This window comes from Microplitis mediator, chromosome 6 (assembly GCF_029852145.1).
Source record: "Microplitis mediator isolate UGA2020A chromosome 6, iyMicMedi2.1, whole genome shotgun sequence".
Lineage (NCBI taxonomy): Eukaryota > Metazoa > Arthropoda > Insecta > Hymenoptera > Braconidae > Microplitis > Microplitis mediator.
Genome location: NC_079974.1, coordinates 22,521,818 through 22,540,872, shown reverse-complemented (window position 1 = coordinate 22,540,872; position 19,055 = coordinate 22,521,818). Strand labels below are relative to the sequence as shown.

The 19,055-nt window shown below is 30.1% G+C and overlaps 2 protein-coding genes across 5 annotated transcripts; both read right to left on the bottom strand.

Annotated features, from left to right (window-relative positions):
* Positions 1 to 303: 303 nt before the first annotated feature.
* On the bottom strand, positions 304 to 10,321 carry LOC130669266 (breast cancer anti-estrogen resistance protein 3 homolog). Of its 4 annotated transcripts, none has more exons than XM_057472038.1 (6): positions 9,831 to 10,321; positions 6,032 to 6,170; positions 5,605 to 5,844; positions 4,506 to 5,129; positions 2,950 to 3,799; positions 304 to 2,231 (listed from the first exon to the last, which is right to left on the bottom strand). In XM_057472038.1, exons 1-6 carry the CDS (start codon positions 9,869 to 9,871, stop codon positions 1,900 to 1,902), a joined length of 2,226 nt encoding a protein of 741 aa, XP_057328021.1. In that variant the 5' UTR covers positions 9,872 to 10,321; the 3' UTR covers positions 304 to 1,899. The 4 variants fall into 4 exon arrangements, with proteins under 4 accessions (XP_057328021.1, XP_057328024.1, XP_057328023.1 ...); XM_057472041.1 differs by having other exon boundaries at positions 5,605 to 5,789; positions 9,831 to 10,320; XM_057472040.1 differs by lacking the exon at positions 9,831 to 10,321 and adding an exon at positions 6,246 to 6,537 and having other exon boundaries at positions 5,605 to 5,789.
* Positions 10,322 to 14,463: 4,142 nt separating this feature from the next.
* Positions 14,464 to 17,969, bottom strand: LOC130669265 (uncharacterized). The gene is made up of 4 exons (XM_057472037.1): positions 17,674 to 17,969; positions 16,582 to 16,840; positions 16,174 to 16,470; positions 14,464 to 15,212 (listed from the first exon to the last, which is right to left on the bottom strand). Exons 2-4 carry the CDS (start codon positions 16,804 to 16,806, stop codon positions 15,090 to 15,092), a joined length of 645 nt encoding a protein of 214 aa, XP_057328020.1. The 5' UTR covers positions 16,807 to 16,840; positions 17,674 to 17,969; the 3' UTR covers positions 14,464 to 15,089.
* Between the last annotated feature and the right edge of the window lie 1,086 nt (positions 17,970 to 19,055).

Sequence of the window (19,055 nt, the reverse complement as noted above, 5' to 3'; positions counted from 1 at the left end):
GTAATAATTTTTAGGAAATTTAATTCTCTACAAAAAGTTATTGATTAAATTATTTTGTAAACTCGGTAGTTTAGGCGGTATTTCAAATTGAAATTTCCCTTTTTTATTTCTGAGGTTTTTATGAGTAGTAAATTTTTTTGAAAACAAAAAAAAAAACAACACAAATTTTTTTTTAATTCGTTTTTTTATTTCCAATCAATACATAAAATGATCCAAATATTTTACAATCTAACCAATCATATAAAAGTAATAAAAAATTGATTTTTACTTTTTTCATATGAAAAGAATTTTTAATTTTTTTCTTTGACTAATTAGACAAAAATTATTTGATAATTAGTAATTAGAGGTCACAACAAAATGAATAATTTATAAATTAAAGTTTCTGTGTATATATATTTATTTTTATTTCGTTATTACTTTTTTTTCTTTCATTATTGTGGAACGTATACGATAATATATATATATTTATATATATATAAATTTATAAACAAACATAAACAACATGTACAGTATACAAGAGTACGAATATACATTTAGAAATTAAGTACTCATATTAATTAAATTATAATTAAAAATCAGGTAACCCACATCCAGCTCCGGTTTTCTGACATAAAAAATATCCCATGTATTTTTTTTACTCCGGACTTCCGGTATTTAAAAAAAAAATTATTTAACTCTTCTAATTTTACATGACTCCAAAAATTTTATTTTCACTAAAATAGAGGTCTAATTTTTAAAAATTTTAGATCTACTCAAATATTTATAGATCTTCTGAGATCTCGAAATTTTGCCTTTTTTTTAAGTCGATAATTTTAGATCTTCGCTATAGATCTTAATCATTAAAAAAATCAGCTCGTCATAGATCTCAATACAACCGCGATTCAAATTTCATCGATCGAAATTTTGTTTTTTCCAAATTTCAAAATTAGGCTAAAAATCAAATACTTTTACAACTGAAATTTTTTTTTTTAACCTAGTTTCTGAAAAAAAAATAAATTTCAGATCTACTCAAATTCTTATAGATCTGAGATCTCGAAATTTTGTCTATTTTTATTTGCCTTTCAAGTCGATAATTTTAGATCATAGATCTTAATCATTGACAAAATCAGCTTGTCATAGATCTCAAATAAATCGCGATTCAAATTTCACCGATCGAAATTTTGTTTTTTCCAAATTTCAAAATTAGGCTAAAAAAAAAAATACTTTTACAACTTAAATTTTTTTTCCAACCTCAAGTATCTAAAAAAAAATTCAGATCTACTCAAATTCTTATAGATCTTAAATCTCAAAATTTTGTCTATTTTTTATTTGCCTTTTAAGTCGATAATTCTAGATCATAGATCTTAATCATTGACAAAATCAGCTCGTCATAGATCTCAATAAAATCGTGATTCAAATTTCATCGATCGAAATTTTGTTTTTTCAAAATTAAGCTAAAAAAAATAATTTTACGAACTTCTACTTCGTTTTGAACCTCAAGGGTCTAAAAAAAAATTCCAGAATATTTTTTATCCAAAAATACCCGAAGCGAAATTAGGTAATTACCAAATATTGTGCGTTATTAATTAATAAATAATCTTTGGGCACACTCTCACATATTGTCTTAAATTTTTTATCTATTTTTTTTTTTTATTATTATAATTAATTATTTACCGTTCGTTACTATTATTATTATTATTTTTTTTTCTGTACTTAAAAAAATTGATTGTACCATAAATGAATTCAGCTCTACGTCGATATATTGTCCTACTATTTGTTATTATTTTTTTTTAATTATACGCTCATTAAATTTGATATTAATGATTCTTATTAATTGTTGTGTTGGGGTCAGAGTTATTATCATCGTAACTATATTTACTTTATTATAATTATTTTCAATAGAGTAGAAGGACTAGTAGTTTATGCGGCCATTTCGCTGGCGACGCACTTGTCGTACATGGCATCCAGGACTTGGGAGAACTTGAGATGTCTTTCTTCCGGAGCGACCGCAGCCCCGCGGCTGCCCCAGAGAAACTTTATGTGGAACTCGGTTCTAAATGCGTCCGTCAGTAGCTCATCACTTCGCCAGCCTTCGAGAGCTATTTCCGCATTTCTACGGAACACCGGAAGACTGTCGACCAATTTCCGTGACGCCTCCAAGTGCGCCCACACTATTGACAGCCCGCAATCGGGAGCTGAATTTTCCCAGGGTGACAGTATCGCCCCGACTAAACCTGATGGTGCTGCTGTGCCTTTTAATTCAAAAATTTTATTTTTTTAAAATAATTCGAAGCGGGAAAAAATTTTTATTCAAAATTTTCAGCCGGCTCATCTTGGAATTCAAATTCCGCCTAAACTATTGAAGATACGGGAAAAAGTGACTGATACAATTTTGTAGGAAATTTAATTTTCTACAAAAAAGATTTCTTTGAGTTTTGACGTAAAGTTGACAGTTCAGGCGGAATTTGAATTTGAAAGATTTTTTTTTATATAAAAATTGAAAACAATTTTTTTGATCCGTTTTACCCCAAGTTTTTTTTAATAAAAAGTAAAATTAGGTCATTTTTTTCAAATAATTGTTACAGTAAATTGTAATTATCAACAGTTACTTCAATTTCATACTCGTTTTTTCTTGAAAATTAAAAAAAAAAAATTCCATAAAAGTTTTTATGTCAATGTATTTTTTTTTTTTTTTTTTTTTGACTATTTATAAACCGGGTAATCCCTCTATCCGAGCCCCAATACTATCAAAAACATAACATATTAATCCTTTATAAATTCCTTTGAGCCTCAGAGCTAAAAAAAACAATTTCCCATTTAAATTGATCAATTTCGCTCGCGGGTCAAACTCGCGATAAAAAAATTGTCAAGTCAATTTCTCATTAAAAAAAAAAAAAAAAATTGTAATGATTCCTTTAGAGGTTAATTAATTTTGACATATATTTGAACATAAAATGTATAGAAAATTACCTAGAACATCTTCAGGCGCACGTTCGCCGAGCAAAGCAACAGGAAGTAGATGAGGGAGAGTAGTATTGGGTGCTTGGGGATTTGTACATTCATTCATGGCTCTCAAAGTGGGTCTGAGCTTCGCTTCAAAGCTAAATGCCTCGTCAGTGTATTTTTGTCTGAGAAGATGCCAAGTGTTGGCAAGTCTTTGAATCTGCGGAACACAGAGGCCGAGCATCACACCGCAAAACCCGTAGAGATTACCCAGAGCAGTTTTGGTGTCGACAGCGACTTTGATCCACTTGCTTATTGTTGCGGCCCGCTCTATTGCCGTGGCTCCGGCTAATACTGTTACGGCAACGAGCAATTTAAGACATTCTGATCTCTCAATGAGATCGAGTCGGGTTTGACGTCCGTGAGGGAGAGTTGCCAGCTCGAGGCCGCTCATGCCTGACCTACTTCCCATTCCGGGGTTCAGGACCAGTTCGAGGTCCAGCCGGGTCAGGTGTGACGCAAGCACACGAGGCGCACAGTCGTGGAGCATTCCAGAGACTCCACGCAGCGCCGTTGGATCCAGGGGTCGGTGATCGCCGGTTGGTAAGAGGAACGTCTGGAATCCTTCTATATCGAGGACTGAAGATATTTCCATCGAGGGCGCTGCTACCACCAGTTGCTCCTCTGCTGATAGCTCGTACTCGCTTCCGTTACCATTTAAACCGTCCCCGCTTTGGGATATGTGGTGGTAATGACTACGGATCACGACCCCCTTTATTGGCGCGCTGACGTTATTTGTACCACTACCGGAGTTGTTTCCTTCAAACTCGCTGTCACCTGAACCGTTTCCGCTGTCACTTCCTGAAGCCTGATAGCCCTGGAAATTTTTTATCATTTGAATTTGGGTTCTATTTTTTTTTGAAAATTTTTTAGGGGGATTTGAATGTGATACTTGGGGAGAGAGGAAAATTCCGCGTAAAATGAGTACCAACAACGATACATTCTGATGAAGTGATAATTGGATAATGAAACAGGTAATTACGCGGTTAGTACGTACTTGGGGTAGTAATTGGTTGAACATAGTGTTGCGGGTACTCGTTTTACTCGCAATGGCATGCTTTGAAATGTAGATTAATTATTTTTGAAAAAAAAAATTTTTTTTTTTATTTTTGGAAAATTCGTTTGGAGTAAAAATTTTTTTAGTGAATTCGAAGCTCATTTCTGAGGAGTTAGAAAAATTTCGAGTGCAACGAGTACCCACAACAGTATTTTACAATGAAATTATTAACAATCTATTTTTTTTTTTTTTTGAAAAATAAATATTTTGAATTTTTCTGCACTATATACTAATATATTGTTGTGGGTACTCATTTTACTCGTAATCATCTGTAGTTAACCAGGAAATAGTCCATTTTTCGAAAAAAAAAAAAAAAATTAATTTTTTTATAACAGTGTAAAATTTTACGATTTCGAAACATATCGATGTGGGTACTCAAACAAGAGGGAATTTCACCGAAAATTCGAAACTACCATTAATTTACTTCCCAATTATACTCTGATAGAAATAATCCAACGGAACTCACTTGATGCGGGTGATGATGCGGCGGTAAATGGTGGTGGTGATAGTGGCTACACTGATAAGGAACACGAGGTGGTTTTGGGGGCGCATTAATGCCCTGATTCAAACTAGTCTGCGATGGAAGATGCAACTGCTGCTGCTGTAACGCGGGGTCCGAAATCACCCGGGTTATTTTCTGTCTCCCAAGTGATAGCGAGCTGGAAGGCGGCTGCTGATTTAAGTTAGCCGGTATTCGCGGCAGCGTGCTCGACTGCGTGTGTGCGTGCGATCCGTGGAACCCCGTGTGCTCGTCATGCTGCTGCTGTGGAGTTAGCGAATGACTGCGCTGCTGTTTCCGCGGTAGACAAGGCGGCGAGTTTGCCGACAAGGAAGAGGATGAGCTGAGACTGGTCGCTAGAGTCCCGATCGGGCCCGCTGATGTCGAGATTGACGTTGACGATGCTGCTGGAGCCACACAAGTTAGCGGAACTGACCGAGGTTTTGGGTTCACTATCCGCGCTCCACTTGCTTGGCTTATTGGACGTCCACTGCCCACGTAGAAGGTTATCAAGTCAGCGACCGTATCGAAGGCCTCGTCCTCGAATTGATATTGTGTACGTTCGTAGACTGTGTCCGCTTGGATTACAACCTATTATTATAAAATTTTTTTTTTTTTATTCTTTCATTTTTTTTTTAATTCAATAAAATTTTTTTATAAAAAAATAAAGCGACTACTGAAATTGCTTATGAAATTCTCCGTAGAATGAGTACCAACATCGATATATTTGAATAATTTGTTTATTAAGTAACTCATATGTGATCACTCATATATCATATGTCTATTTTACCCTTCATATGCTACTCGTCCAAATATATCGATGTGGGTACTCATTTTACTCGCCATCACCTCCTCTGTACCACCAATCATTCAATTTTCGAAAAAAAAATTTTTTGAAAAATAATTTTTCAATTTTTTCGAATTTTGAAAATACTGATGTGGGTACTCAAACTACAGGAAATCGCTCTCTGAATTCATCCGTGACCCTCTCTAGTTCTAAAAATAAAATCCCCCTCCCCCCGCCCTCTCGTTTATCGTAATAAGTATTTTCGTAAGTTAAAATTACCCTGTTGATAACAAAGTGGAGCGGCTGGCTCTTCCATCTGACAGTCAGGACGTAGTTACCAGGCTGGGATGCACAATCACGTACAAGAAAATCACCATCATTAGGTACCTCGGCCTCGGCGCCCTTTCTTCCACCCCTCAGCGTACTTCCGTGATACCAGGCATGCGAGCGCAGATCTCTCGGATCTAGCAATCGTAATTCACGTTCCAATAATTTATGTATCGATTCATCAGGTTGCTCCTATTGACATAATTCTAATAAATTATCAAGTCACTTATTTTGACAATTCATTATTTTTTGTTACCACGGATTTAAATCCTCTATAAGTTAATGATAAAATTTTATTATTTCCATCGTTATCACCAATTTTATTTGTAAAAAAACTACACACATTATTAATTCATATGTTTAATAAATAAAAAATTACCATGGATGTACTGTTTGAATCTCGCTCTGTCACGACTTCTTGTACGGAATCTATTTTCATCTGACGTGGAAGACATTTGCCATAATAATTATCAACCGGCTCCTTATAACTGTTGACGTCTAGCCTGGATTCGTTGGTTCTATTATCGAACAATAACAATAATAATAATTTTTAAAAAAATTGATCACAGCCACCACAAAACTTAACTACTCACCAAGAAGTATAAAAATATCATAGACCAAAATTTAATAAAGAATTGAAGTAAAGCCGAGGGTGTCGATATTGGAGGAACCAAAAAAACATAAACCACCGAATAAAAAATATATATAGGAGTTAATATCTCCGCCATCGAGCAGAGCAACACAGGGTTTGGTCGCGGGTCTGGAATCGCGCGCGCACCCTACTGAACTCATCGGCCCTCGGCCCATCCACTACACAACCAGTGCCGGCGTTACCCATAACCATTTCGACGATGCCTGAGTAGAGGGGACTATTTCTACTTACATATACTTATACTCCTTTATTCCCTGCTCATATATATATATATGTTCATTTCTACTATCACTATCTTTATTCATTTTTATTCCTTTCACTCGATTCTGGTATGCCCGCTTACTCACTATCCAGAATCAACATTTATAAATAGTATTTTTTTTTTTTTTTTATCACGGATTAAATATTCAATGTGGGGTAAAATGGGTGGTATCAAATTTTTCGCTAGAAATCGACTGGAAATTTTTCAAAAATTTCGGGAGACAAAATAGACCGAGAAAATTTTTAATGACAATAAAGTCAGCAGACATTTAAAAATTTTTTGATTCTTTTAACAAAAAAATAAATATTAAAAAAAATATTTTGAAAAATTGCACGTATAGTTTATGAAATTTTCTACATGTGCATTTTTTTAGAAATATTTTTTTTTCATTATTTATCTGTTAAAAAATTTTTTTTTTAATTCAAATGTCTGCTAACTTTACTATCATAATTTTTACTCAAATTTCTGAGGTAAAATGGCCCAGAAAAAATTTTTTTTTAATTTTCTGAAGTAAAATAGGCCGTCAAAAGTTTTGTGAGGTAAAATGGGCCAGAATTTTTTTTTCTATCGGTAAAAAAAAATTTATGAAATGAAAGATCGCGATTTTTTTATGGTGGAGGAAAATGGAAAAAAATTGAATATTAATTTTTAAAAAAATGTATAATGGTTACGTTACTGAAATTCTCCCACTACAATTTAATAACAGTGTTTCTTATAGCCGCGAGGAGAAACGCGTGGACTCGAACACAAAACATTCAAGGATCAGATTCATCGTTTGACGGCCGTATCTACTCGACTCTCATCCGTGGCTTACACGCTCGGTCTTAGCATTTTATTATTATTATATTAAATTATATGTATATATATATATATATATATGTATACAAAGTTTATGAAAGTCAGGTATACAAGGATATATATGAATACCGCTGTCAAGGATTTTCTTCTGACAGGTGAATACCGACGCTCAATCTCCATTATCCCGGTTCAATGAACAGGCAAAGAAAACTACGAAAAAAAATATGAAAAAAAAAAAAAAATGTATGTACTCTGAACAGAACCTCATCCTCGTAGATGTGTCATAGATGTCGGGGTAGGGGTACTTCCTACATCGAAATAGTGGATAGGAGCGAGTTATTGATCTTTACTGCGCTATCTTGATGAAGAAAATTTACTGTTTTGCGCATGCGTTGTATTTTACGTTCGATACATTTCCTATACTATTTTTTCTTTATGAATCCATGTTGAAATTAACTGTCAAAATTAAACACTGACTAAAAACTTTTTTTTTTTTTAAACTTCAAATTTTTTTTCGAAAAAAAAAAAAAAAAAAAAAAGCCGATTCGTATAAACATTAATAGCGGTGCAGAATAATAAACAGACTCAGTATATATATATAAATATATATATTGAGGAGAATAAAAATATATGAACGCTGACTATAAAAATATATTCAAAAGATTTTATTGTATATGTTTATATCTTTTAAATAAATATCACACTTTTAAAGTATTTATTTATGATACTTTTATTACTACATATATATGTGTGGATATATATATGTATATAAAAAAATATCAAATTTAATCTTGGAGTAAAAAAATGAGATAAGCAAATATATAAAATATATAAGAAAATATTATTTTCATTATCAATAGTAGAAATACTTCGAGTAGTATATATATGTATATATATTTTAGATGAGATGGTTGAGATTGAATAGAGATATTTGTGAATACTGTAAATAATAAAAAAATTCCTGATATATTTAAAATTAAGAAATAATCTGACAAAAAAAAATTCACAATAGGATTTAAGTTGACAAAATTTTTATTCCGCGGATCAAATTTATTGAATATTTAAAATTTAAAGCAAATGTACCTGCACATATTTATTCAGTAGAATATGTAATTTTGTAGAGGAAGTGAATTTATAAAAATGAAATTTTTCTGAGGGTGAAAATTGAAGCGGTCGCTCCATTATGGGTTTTATTTAATTTTATGTATTTGGGTATTTTTGAAGGGTAAAAATTTTGAATGTATAAAATAAAAAAAAAGGTGACCGTAATTTAGAACGCGTGCGCGAACACATGGTGCAATCACGAATGATAAATTTGCTGTAAAACCACTTTTCGTTCTACTCAATTAAATTCCCTCGTAAAAAATAACGTGCGGTCAAGCTTTGGTGTATTTTTTATTTTTAATGGTGCGACGATACATTTAACTGCATGTAACATTTAATTTTGTTATATATTTTAGTTAATTCTAGTAATTACAAGGGAATATATTTATATATTCCCATAAATTTGGAGCGTAAAAAATTTTTTTTTTCTTTTTATTCAAATTCTGGATAAACTATTGAATTTACTAAAAAATTGAATGAGTACTTTTTTACAGGAAATTAAATTTCCCACAAAAATGTACTCATACATTTTTATCATATTCCCAATAGTTTATCCACAATTTTGATAAGAACTCCAAAAATTTATTACCTCCAATTTTCGTTTCTTACTTTCATATTTAAAATTTAAAATTCCTGCCCAAATATCAATTATTCCATAAAATCATCTCTTATCTTTTTTGTGGGAAATTAAATTCCCCACAAAAATGCACTTATACATTTTTATCATATTCCCAATAGTTTACCCACAATTTTGAAAAGAACCCCAAAAATTTATTACCTCCAATTTTCGTTTCTTACTTTCATACTTAAAATTTAAAATTCCCACCCAAATATCAATTATTCCATAAAATCATCTCTTATCTTTTTTGTGGGAAATTAAATTTCCCACAGAAATGCTCTCATACATTTTTATCATACTCCCAATAGTTTACCCACAATTTTGAAAAGAACTCCAAAAATTTATTACCTCCAATTTCCATTTCTCACTTTCATACTTAAAATTTAAAATTCCCGCCCAAATATCAAAAATTCTATAAAATCATCTCTTATCTTTTTTGTAGGAAATTAAATTTCCCACAAAAATGCACTTGTACACTTTTATCATATTCCCAATAGTTTACCCATAATTCTGATAAGAACTCCAAAAATTTATTATCTCCAATTTCTATTTCTCACTTTCATACTTAAAATTTAAATTTCCCGCCCAAATATAAAAAATTCTATAAAATCATCTCTTGTCTTTTTTGTAGGAAATTAAATTTCCCAGAAAAAAAGTCTTTACAAATTTTCACCTAAACCCAATAGTTAACGAGTTATCCAAAAAATCACTTATGCTAAAATAAATAAATAAAAAAAACTAACATTTTTGCTGTACTCCGAAACTTGCTGGCTATTTTACCCATGTTGGACACTTATTGTCAAGCAAGAGATTGAATTACTCACACATTAACACAAATAATAACAACAATAAACAAAAATATTTACTCAGACTGTTAATTGTAAGACAATTAAATAAACTGAACCTCGCGAAGAAAAGACCGAGACCGTTTATTAGAGTGAAAAAGTGTCACGAACACTCTGTTATACAATATAATAATATGTCTGTCATATGCACTATACTTATACTACAAAAATATATGTATATAAATATATATGTATATACACTAGTTATATTAAATGTATGATCGTAGGATAATGCGATACGGCGGTAACTGGGCGCGAACGGTCTTACTTAAGCATTATTATACATATGATATGATATATTTAAATATATATAAGTATACTCTAGTAGTATAGTGTTATGTATAAAAGTAAACTCTACTCGAGGACAAAGAATAAGCATGTGAGTGTAAATTTACTAGTGTAACAGTGTCATATTATGTGAATGGCAAATGGCAATGTCGTGTGTCGCGTAACTTAAGTCAAGTGGGGGAAGTTGAGAAAAGAGTAGAGGAAAGAATAAGAAGAAATCAGAGTTAAGAATGCAGTATTTGTGTATATGAAAATATATATGTATATATAAAAGTAGATGGAGATTTGCACAACAGCTAATATAAGAGACGCTCACGTCGGTAACACGTGACCGCGAATAGAAGGATACGATATACGATATTCGTTTAATACCGCTACTGTAAACAGAGAAGGAGAGGGATAATAAAAAAAGGCGATTAAGAGTCAGCAATTTATTTTGCATATTGTCATCGATTGAAATGGGATTTTTTATCGGTGGCTGTTATTGAGAGGAAAAATATATTAATTTAGTTGTTATTATTTGCGACTGCTTCAATTGATAGAATTTATTTAAATTTTCGAGGCCAATAGCTCACCTGCTACGACTCTATGGCTTCCTTTAGTTGCTGTTATCATTTTTCTACCGCAGGGGGGTCACCCTGAACGCACCTGAGCACTTGTCGCCCTATAACTTCATATTTTGATATTTATTTCTAAGATTCTGTGGCTGAAGTCCACATTTTGGCCCATTGTCAAGACCAATAGCTCTTCTTAGACTCTATGACTTCCCTTGATTGCTGTTATCATTTTTCTTGTGCAGAGGGTTGCCCTGAACGCACCTGAGCATTTGTCATCCTATAACTTTATATTTGGATATTTTTTTCTAAGATTCTGTGGCTGAAATCCACATTTTGGCCCATTTTCAAGGCCTATTTCTCTACTGTGAAGACTCCAAGGCTTCCGTTAATTGTTGTTATAATTTTTCTTGTGCAGGGGGTCCCCCTGAACGCACCTGTGCAGTTATCGCCCTGTAACTTTATATTTTGATATTTATTTCTAAGATTATGTGACTGAAATCGGCATTTTGGCCGATTTTCAAGGCCAATAGCTCTTCTGCTCAGACTCTATGGCTTCCCTTAATTGCTATTATTATTTAATTGCCACAGGGGGTCATATTTGACTCACCTGAGCAGGTTCTGCCCTATAACTTCACTATTTGATATACTTCTCCAACGACTAAATCGACGGAATTAGTTTCCTGCTTTGAACTAAGATGGTATTGTTCTAATAAATATCATGCGTATCCGTAACCAATCGACTACTCAACTACGACATAATTCTATTTGTTACCGTAAGCTTATTATGCTTGTCACTATAAAAAAATTATTCGTTATCCTGTCTTCTGTTATGAGGTCGAAACTTTTTTTCTGTGTATGCTGCGCTAATGTAAATTTATGCGCTACAGAGAATAAAAATGGAGTTTTATTTTCCGACGAGGTGGGAAAGGGGTTAATTTACTGAGATGCTAAATATAGAATTGAAATTAATAATTGCGATTTTATGGATCCATTGCGAACTTTAATGGGTGGAAGTAATTGAAGGTGCATTTGGGTCAATTCCAGCAGCTACTGAATTCAAGTTCAAATTTTCAAATTTCGCGGTTCTTGGCGCTGCCGTCGTATTCTGCCAGAATTAACCGCCGATGGTAACAAAAGTTTTCACTTAAAAAAAAAGCAATCCTTTGAATAATTTTAAAAAATTTTACTGAATTTTTTTTTATACTTTATATTTAAATTTATATATATTTTTATTTTTATATTTAAAATTGGAGTAAAAATCGGGGCCAGTAAAATAAATAAATAATTTAAGAGACACTAAAATTTAAATTCTTACCTGAAGATTTTTCGGATTAAAATTTAATTTCCATACCTCGATTTATGAAACTAGAGAATATAAATTGAAATAAATATATAATGTGCAGTCACTTAGGCCACTTTATTAATACCCATTAATCAAAATACATAAATATTACAACAATTTCACAGATGTTATTATCTTTCCTCATATATTTTTGTTTAAATTTCTATCTATCAATACAACACCGCTCGGAAATGTATATTCTAGTCACAAGTGCTGGTCATGCACATAAATATTAAACATCCATTAATCACAATCGTAAATCAATATATGTAATTTTTGATCATTATCATTTTTTAAAATCCTTATCTAATTACTTTCTTTTCCTGAGCTGCAAAAATAATTTCCACCTCCCAGTCATTCCGCTCACATTCAGATTTGATTTTTAAAATTACTATTATATATTATTTTAATACAAATATCAATGATAGTGATTACTGATTACTGATTACAATTTGTAATTTATAATTAAAAAAAAATTCATGGCATGGAAAGGGCAAGTTTGAGTCAAATATTTTTATTTATACAAATAATTTTTCGTACTGTTTTACACGGGGATAAAATTATGGTGTCATATATTTCATATATTTTTCTAAATTTGTTTTATTAGAAAATAATTGATATTTTTTTGATTAATTTTTTTTAAATTGACCCGCGTTGCGATAATTGAAAGTAAATTTTTGAATATTAAATAGACGTAAGAAAATTTTCCACGCATGCCCGTTTACAAATTTCGAATATTGACTAATTATGGATTTTTTTAAAATTCATTATTTATAATTTTATTTTTTTGTGACCAATTTAAATTCAAAAAATTATGATACTGAAGTCAGCCGATGTCTAATAAGTTTTGAATTTTTTTTCAAACCAGTAAATCAATAAATAAAAATATTTGAAAAAATTGCACCTGTAGTTTTTGAAATTTTCTAAATGTGAATATTTTTATTTTTTTTTATTTTTGAAATTCATTTGGAGAAAAAAAAAATCAAAAAATTTGAATTTTCTGTTAACTTCTGGGTCATAAAAAATTATTTGATCCTAAAATTAGCAATTTTTGAATTATTTTTTAACAAGTCAATTTAGAAAAAAAAAAAAAAAAAAAAAAATGCATATGTCGAAAAATTAAAAAACTACAGATGCAATTTTTCAAAATATTTTTATGATACTGAAGTTAGCAGACGTCTAATAATTTTTGGATTTTCGTTTAGACGGTAAATTTGAAAAAAAAAAAATTTGAAAAAATTGCACCTTTAGTTTTTTAAATTTTTAACGTGTGCATATTTTTATTTTTTATTTTTTTGTAATTGATTTGTTGAAAAAAAAATCCAAAAATTTTGAATTGTCTGCTAACTTCAGGATCATATTTTTTTTATTATAATTTATTGTTTGAATAAAAGTCAAAAAATTATTAGACGTCGGCTAACTTCCGTATCATAAAATAATTTTACTGAAAGATAAAATTATTTCTTAAATGCTTGAAAAAAATTTAATTAATAATTGTAATACTTGTAATTAAAAGAGTAATAAAAATTGACGTGTAAATAAATAAATTGGTCATAATTGGCATTATCATATATTTAAAAATTTTCTATATTTATGATAAATTTATCAAAGTCTTATATACATTTATGCATATTACCTTGTCAGTAGGTATAAAAATCAGGTATAAGTTGTGCGTAAGGATCATTGTGATTTTTACTTTATATATTTATATTTTTATTATTATTATTATTACTATTAAATATTAAATATATATATAATATTACGATAGGCAGGTACGCTAATTTCAGTAATGTTTCATTTTTTACGCGTGCTAGTGAGTTATGGATAATTAGTTTATTAATTAATTGCTTTATTATTATTTTCATTTTTTTTCCCGCTCTTTTTCAAATTTTTAAATTTTCAAATTAAAACTTATCGATCATTCGTTACAATTCCGGCTTGCAATGTCAGTACTAACTTTCATTTTGTTATGATTATTAAATTACAATAATAATAGTAATGATATTATTATATATAAATTTATAATTAGTGGGGGTGGTGCGAAATGGGATAGTACGAAAAAAATTCAATTTTTTTTTTTGTATATAAAATTTTCGAAAAAAATTCAAAGAATAAATTTTATGTAAATTTTGTAAAAATTTTGAAAGATAAAAAAAATCAAAATTTTGATTTTTACGGAGATTTCAAAATTTCCAAAAAAAATTTTCAAAAATCGTAGATCTCAAAAGATGTTAAAAATTCGAAAATATTGACCAAAAATTCAAAGAAATTTCCAGTATAAAAATTGAATAGAAATTTTTAAAATAAAATTCAATAGAAATTTTGAAATAATTTTCAGGCTAAAAATTAATAAAAATTATTTTTGAATCAAAAAAAGAAAAAAAATTTTAATTTTGTAGATACCCCAATTTTCCGACTTTCCCTAAATAAAAAAAAATTAATGATATAATTTACAAATAAAAAATATATATATGTACTTGAATCAGTCTCATTGACAATTAATTTAAAAAGTCAATAAATAATTGGATGATATAAAATTTAAATATACTTTTAATTAAATAATTTAATATATTACTTTAATTGATTAATTAATTAATTAATTATTTTCACGCTTTCACGATTTGGCCGCACAAAATTTCAATTAAAAAAAAAAGTGTAGAATTTTCCATGGCCGAAATTTCGGAAGCTTGAAAGTAAACAATCACTTGAATGTTAAATGAACTAAGCTAATTAAGGTAAGAATATATATATTTATATGTTAAGTAATTATTAATTAATTAATTAATAATATTAATAATAATATCTATGCCTCTAAAATATTACAGCCTGATATTTCACTTAATAAACTTATTCTGCTTATCCCATTGGTTCTGCCGAGTATAAAAATACTCGAACCCTCAGTCGTTTTTCCGATCGAATATTCAAATATTTAATGCAGTAATTAATTATAATTATAGTTATATTGATTACTTAAAGAAGAATGCAAGCTGTTCCGTGCATTACTTCGGCGATGAACATCGGAGTACCGGCACCCAACCCGCCGTCAGTCTTTTCTTGTTCATCTTTATCGTACTCGCAATCGAAGTAATGACTCTATATTTTGGTAAAAATATTCATTATTCAATTATTTTAATTACTACAGACCTGATATGTAAATAATGCGTGAAGTCATAAAATTAATAATCAAAATACGTGAAAAAAATTCATTACTTTGGACTCTTGTTACTTATATTTTACAAAATTAATATAAATTGACTTTCAAGGGGGTCTTTGGAATGGAAATTTTATTTCCTACAACTTTTGTCTTAGTGAAAAATTTTGTAGGATCGATTGTTTAGAAGAGAGAGCGGTCTGAAGATTTTGAATTTTTGAAAGAATAATTAATTATAGTTTCCAAAAATTTGAAATGACTGTATCTTTAAAAATAATGATTCTAGGATATTTTTTGTAAGGACCAAAGTTGTGGCAAATTTAATTTTCTACAATTTTTGTCTGAGCAAAAAATTGCGTGAGATCAATCGTTTTGAAGTTAGCGCACTTTGAAAATTTTGGACTTTTGAAAGAATTATTAAATGTATTTCCCAAAAAATTTAAATTACTGTATCTTTAAAAATACTAGTTCTAGGGTATTTTTTATAAGGACCAAAGTTGTAGAAAATTCAATTTCCGACAATTTTTGTTCTAATAAAAAATACCGTGGAATGAATAATTTGAAAGTTATGGCGCGTAAAAAAATTTGGAAAAGGAAATTATGTAAGCTAATAATTTCAAGGCCGCTGGTAGCTATATCTTTCGAAATATTGATTGTATAGTGTTTATAATGAAACCATAGTTGTAGAAAATCCAATTTCCTTTTCAATAACCACCTCAAACGTTCACTTTAACCTGTATAACCACTACTCAAGTGAGTAGAAGAAACTCAAAGAAATATTTTTTTTCCAGCCTGTGATTTTTAATCATAAATTGATTATCAATTAAAAAAAAACAACAATCTTTATAGCTGATTAGAAGCTAATTATCGAGTTAAAAATAACGAATCCAATAAAAAAGTTACCTGACAGTCTAAACAGCGGCATTGATCGCTCATTTTACAAGAGATGCCGCACTGCTTCGCAATAGCGCGATAAAGTTCTTTGCTGGACTTGTGAAATATCTCCGGGCCCTTTACGATTATTTGATTGCCCACCAAACTGGCCTCGCTTTCTCCACTCACTCTGCTGACTCCGGATGTCAACATTCTGCCCTTGCTGCTCAACACAACACTCTCGTCCGTATAATTATTATCATTTTCAGCTTCAGCGAACTCTTCTTCGCCCTCATCAACTTCACTCGGCGTGCGTCTCAATTGCGTCTGTAATTTTAATTCAAATTTAGACCCTAGAGCCCAGACCCAGACCCTGGACTCCAAATCCTGGACCCCAGACCTTGGAGATGCCAATAATTTATTTAAAAATTTCATTACCTCTTGCAATACATGCTCGTAGGAAGGCGGGGGTGAGTTGGTCATAGTAGTCTGTGAGTCTTTGGGCAGCGCAATTACATTGAACTCTGTACCAGGTGTCCCAGGAGTGCTCATGCCTCCGAAATCTAGACTTGATGCCACGTCCTCGTACTCGCTGCTGTCACTTCGACTTCCTTTGCTGCGGGACTTGCCCATTTTTGCGAATCGCAATTTAAATGGCGCCATTACTCAGCAATTTATTTAATTATATGAGTACTTTCTATAAAAATAAAAAATTTTAATTGAAATTAATTATCAATTTTTAAATATTACGAGAAAAAAATTTTAATTCGGAGTTTAAATTGAAATAACTCGTAAACTATTGAGTTTACGCAAAAGTTTAAAGAGACTGTTTTTACAGGAAATTTTATTTGCTACAAAAAAGGTCATGTGTATTTTTCCAATAAACTCAATAGTTTATCCAGAATTTGAATTCAAAACATTGAGGTTTTCAGTCCCTTGAATTTTAGCAAAAAAAAAATATTTCTTTTAGTTTAAATTTCAAATTAAGCCAAAACTATTGCAGATACGACAAAAATTAACTGAATTAATTTTGTAGGAAATTAAATTTCCTAAAAATTTGTACTCTTATATTTTTGCCCTATCTTCAATAGTTTAGCTGCTATTTTTATTTAAACTCCAAAACATACAAATATCAAATTTTTTGGTCAAATGACGTCCGGCAGGAGATCCACAAAAAGTGAATTTTTTTTTTTTATATAAAATTAAATTCCCACAAAAAATATCGTCATTAATTTTATCTTCCAACGCAATACTAAAATTTAAATGAACCAAAAAAAAATTCGTATTTAGACAAAACGAAGTAAACATCAGCAGCAAAAATAAAAAATAAAAAAGAGGCCGTCAAAAATTTTAATTACCCCTGATATTTAAAAAAAATTAACAACAAATAAATCTTGGGATGTCCCATAGACAATTTATTTATTTATTTGAAAAGTAGACTGGTCTAATAATTTATTGATCGTATCACTGCGCAGACTTTTTCTCGTATTTACATCAAGTTTATTTTATTTCAACAAAATAAATACTCACCAAACTCGTCAGAAGTTTAAATTAAATAGATAAACTATCTCGTCAATAAGTGGAGCAAATATTGTTTTATTAATTTTTGAAAACGATCACTTGCTAGAGACTTGCTAATTACAGAACAAAATTGTCGGGGTAAGAGTAAGAGCCAAAACTAGAACAAACACGAGCTTTAGTTTACAATAAAAAGCCGGAACGTGAAGGCGCAGTATCTGTACCTATCACCAGTTGGTGGCCATACTGGACAGGACGACACCACACGGCGAGCGGCATCAACTCAGGGGTGGATTACCATCCCCTGGGTGGTTGGGTGAATAATCGAACTCTTACTACTCGGGCGCGAACATGCTCAGATGCAAACACTAACAACAATAATGATAATAATGATAACAAATAGGAAGCAGCAGAGTGTAATTAGTTAGCGACATATTTTATTACTTCCTTTATCTTCTTGGAAATTTATAAATTATTTATTAAGTTTTTTAATCAATATAATAAATTTTGTATATTTATCAAAAACTTTGGAAATTAATAAATTTTGTTGTTTATAAGGGTGGTAATTAATTATGAGTTTTGTTTTTAATTTTTACGGGAAAATTTTTTATTAAATAAATTTGAAATTTATTTCTTTAGATCGAAAATTAAAAAAAAGAATAAAAATCAAAATTTTGAACCATGAAAAATTTTGGATTTTGGTTGGAAAATTTATCTAGATCTATATAGATCGATGGACATAAATTTTTTGAATTTTAGATCTGTGTTGATCTAGATTTTAGATCTCAATTGTTTTTTTGGTAAAATTTCGAAATTTGTTCGAAATAAAAATTTTAAATTAGAAATTTGTTGGAAAATTTATCTAGATCTAAATAGATCGATGGACATAAATTTTTTGAATTTTCGATCTGTGTTGATCTAGATTTTAGATCTAAATTTTTTTTTTGGTAAAATTTCGAAATTTGTTCGAAATAAAAATTTTGAATTAGAAATTTGTTGGAAAATTTATCTAGATCTATATAGATCGATGGACATAAATTTTTTGAATTTTAGATCTCTATTGATCTAGATTTTAGATCTCAATTTTTTTTTTGGTAAAATCTCGAAATTTGTTCGTAATAAAAATTTTGAATTATTAAATTTGATATTTGGTTTTTTTGGCTGAAGATCTACGCAGATCTGAATAAGAAAAATTAGATCTACCCCCAAAAAAATAATTTCGCTCCATAAATTATTAATTTTAAAATAAATCATTAATTAAAAATAAAAAAATTGATAAATATCGAAAACTAGATCGCGCGATTTTAAAATTGAACTAAAAATTTTTAACCCCAGAAAAATTAATTTGTCGTTCCTACAGCAGTGAAAATTTTCATTTTTTACCAAAACTTTTT

What these genes read in the sequence shown, in the direction of transcription:
- LOC130669266 (XM_057472038.1), bottom strand. Translation starts at nt 9,871, where the DNA reads ATGGGTAAAATAGCCAGCAAGTTTCGGAGTACAGCAAAAAT. An exon ending in TTTCGGAGTACAGCAAAAAT is followed by an intron (nt 6,171 to 9,830) that starts GTTAGTTTTTTT and finishes GTTCGATAATAG; the next exon opens with AACCAACGAATCCAGGCTAG. An exon ending in TCCACTTTGTTATCAACAGG is followed by an intron (nt 5,130 to 5,604) that starts GTAATTTTAACT and finishes TTATAATAATAG; the next exon opens with GTTGTAATCCAAGCGGACAC.
- LOC130669265 (XM_057472037.1), bottom strand. Translation starts at nt 16,806, where the DNA reads ATGGCGCCATTTAAATTGCGATTCGCAAAAATGGGCAAGTCCCGCAGC. An exon ending in ACGAGCATGTATTGCAAGAG is followed by an intron (nt 16,471 to 16,581) that starts GTAATGAAATTT and finishes TTAAAATTACAG; the next exon opens with ACGCAATTGAGACGCACGCC. An exon ending in GCCGCTGTTTAGACTGTCAG is followed by an intron (nt 15,213 to 16,173) that starts GTAACTTTTTTA and finishes ACCAAAATATAG; the next exon opens with AGTCATTACTTCGATTGCGA.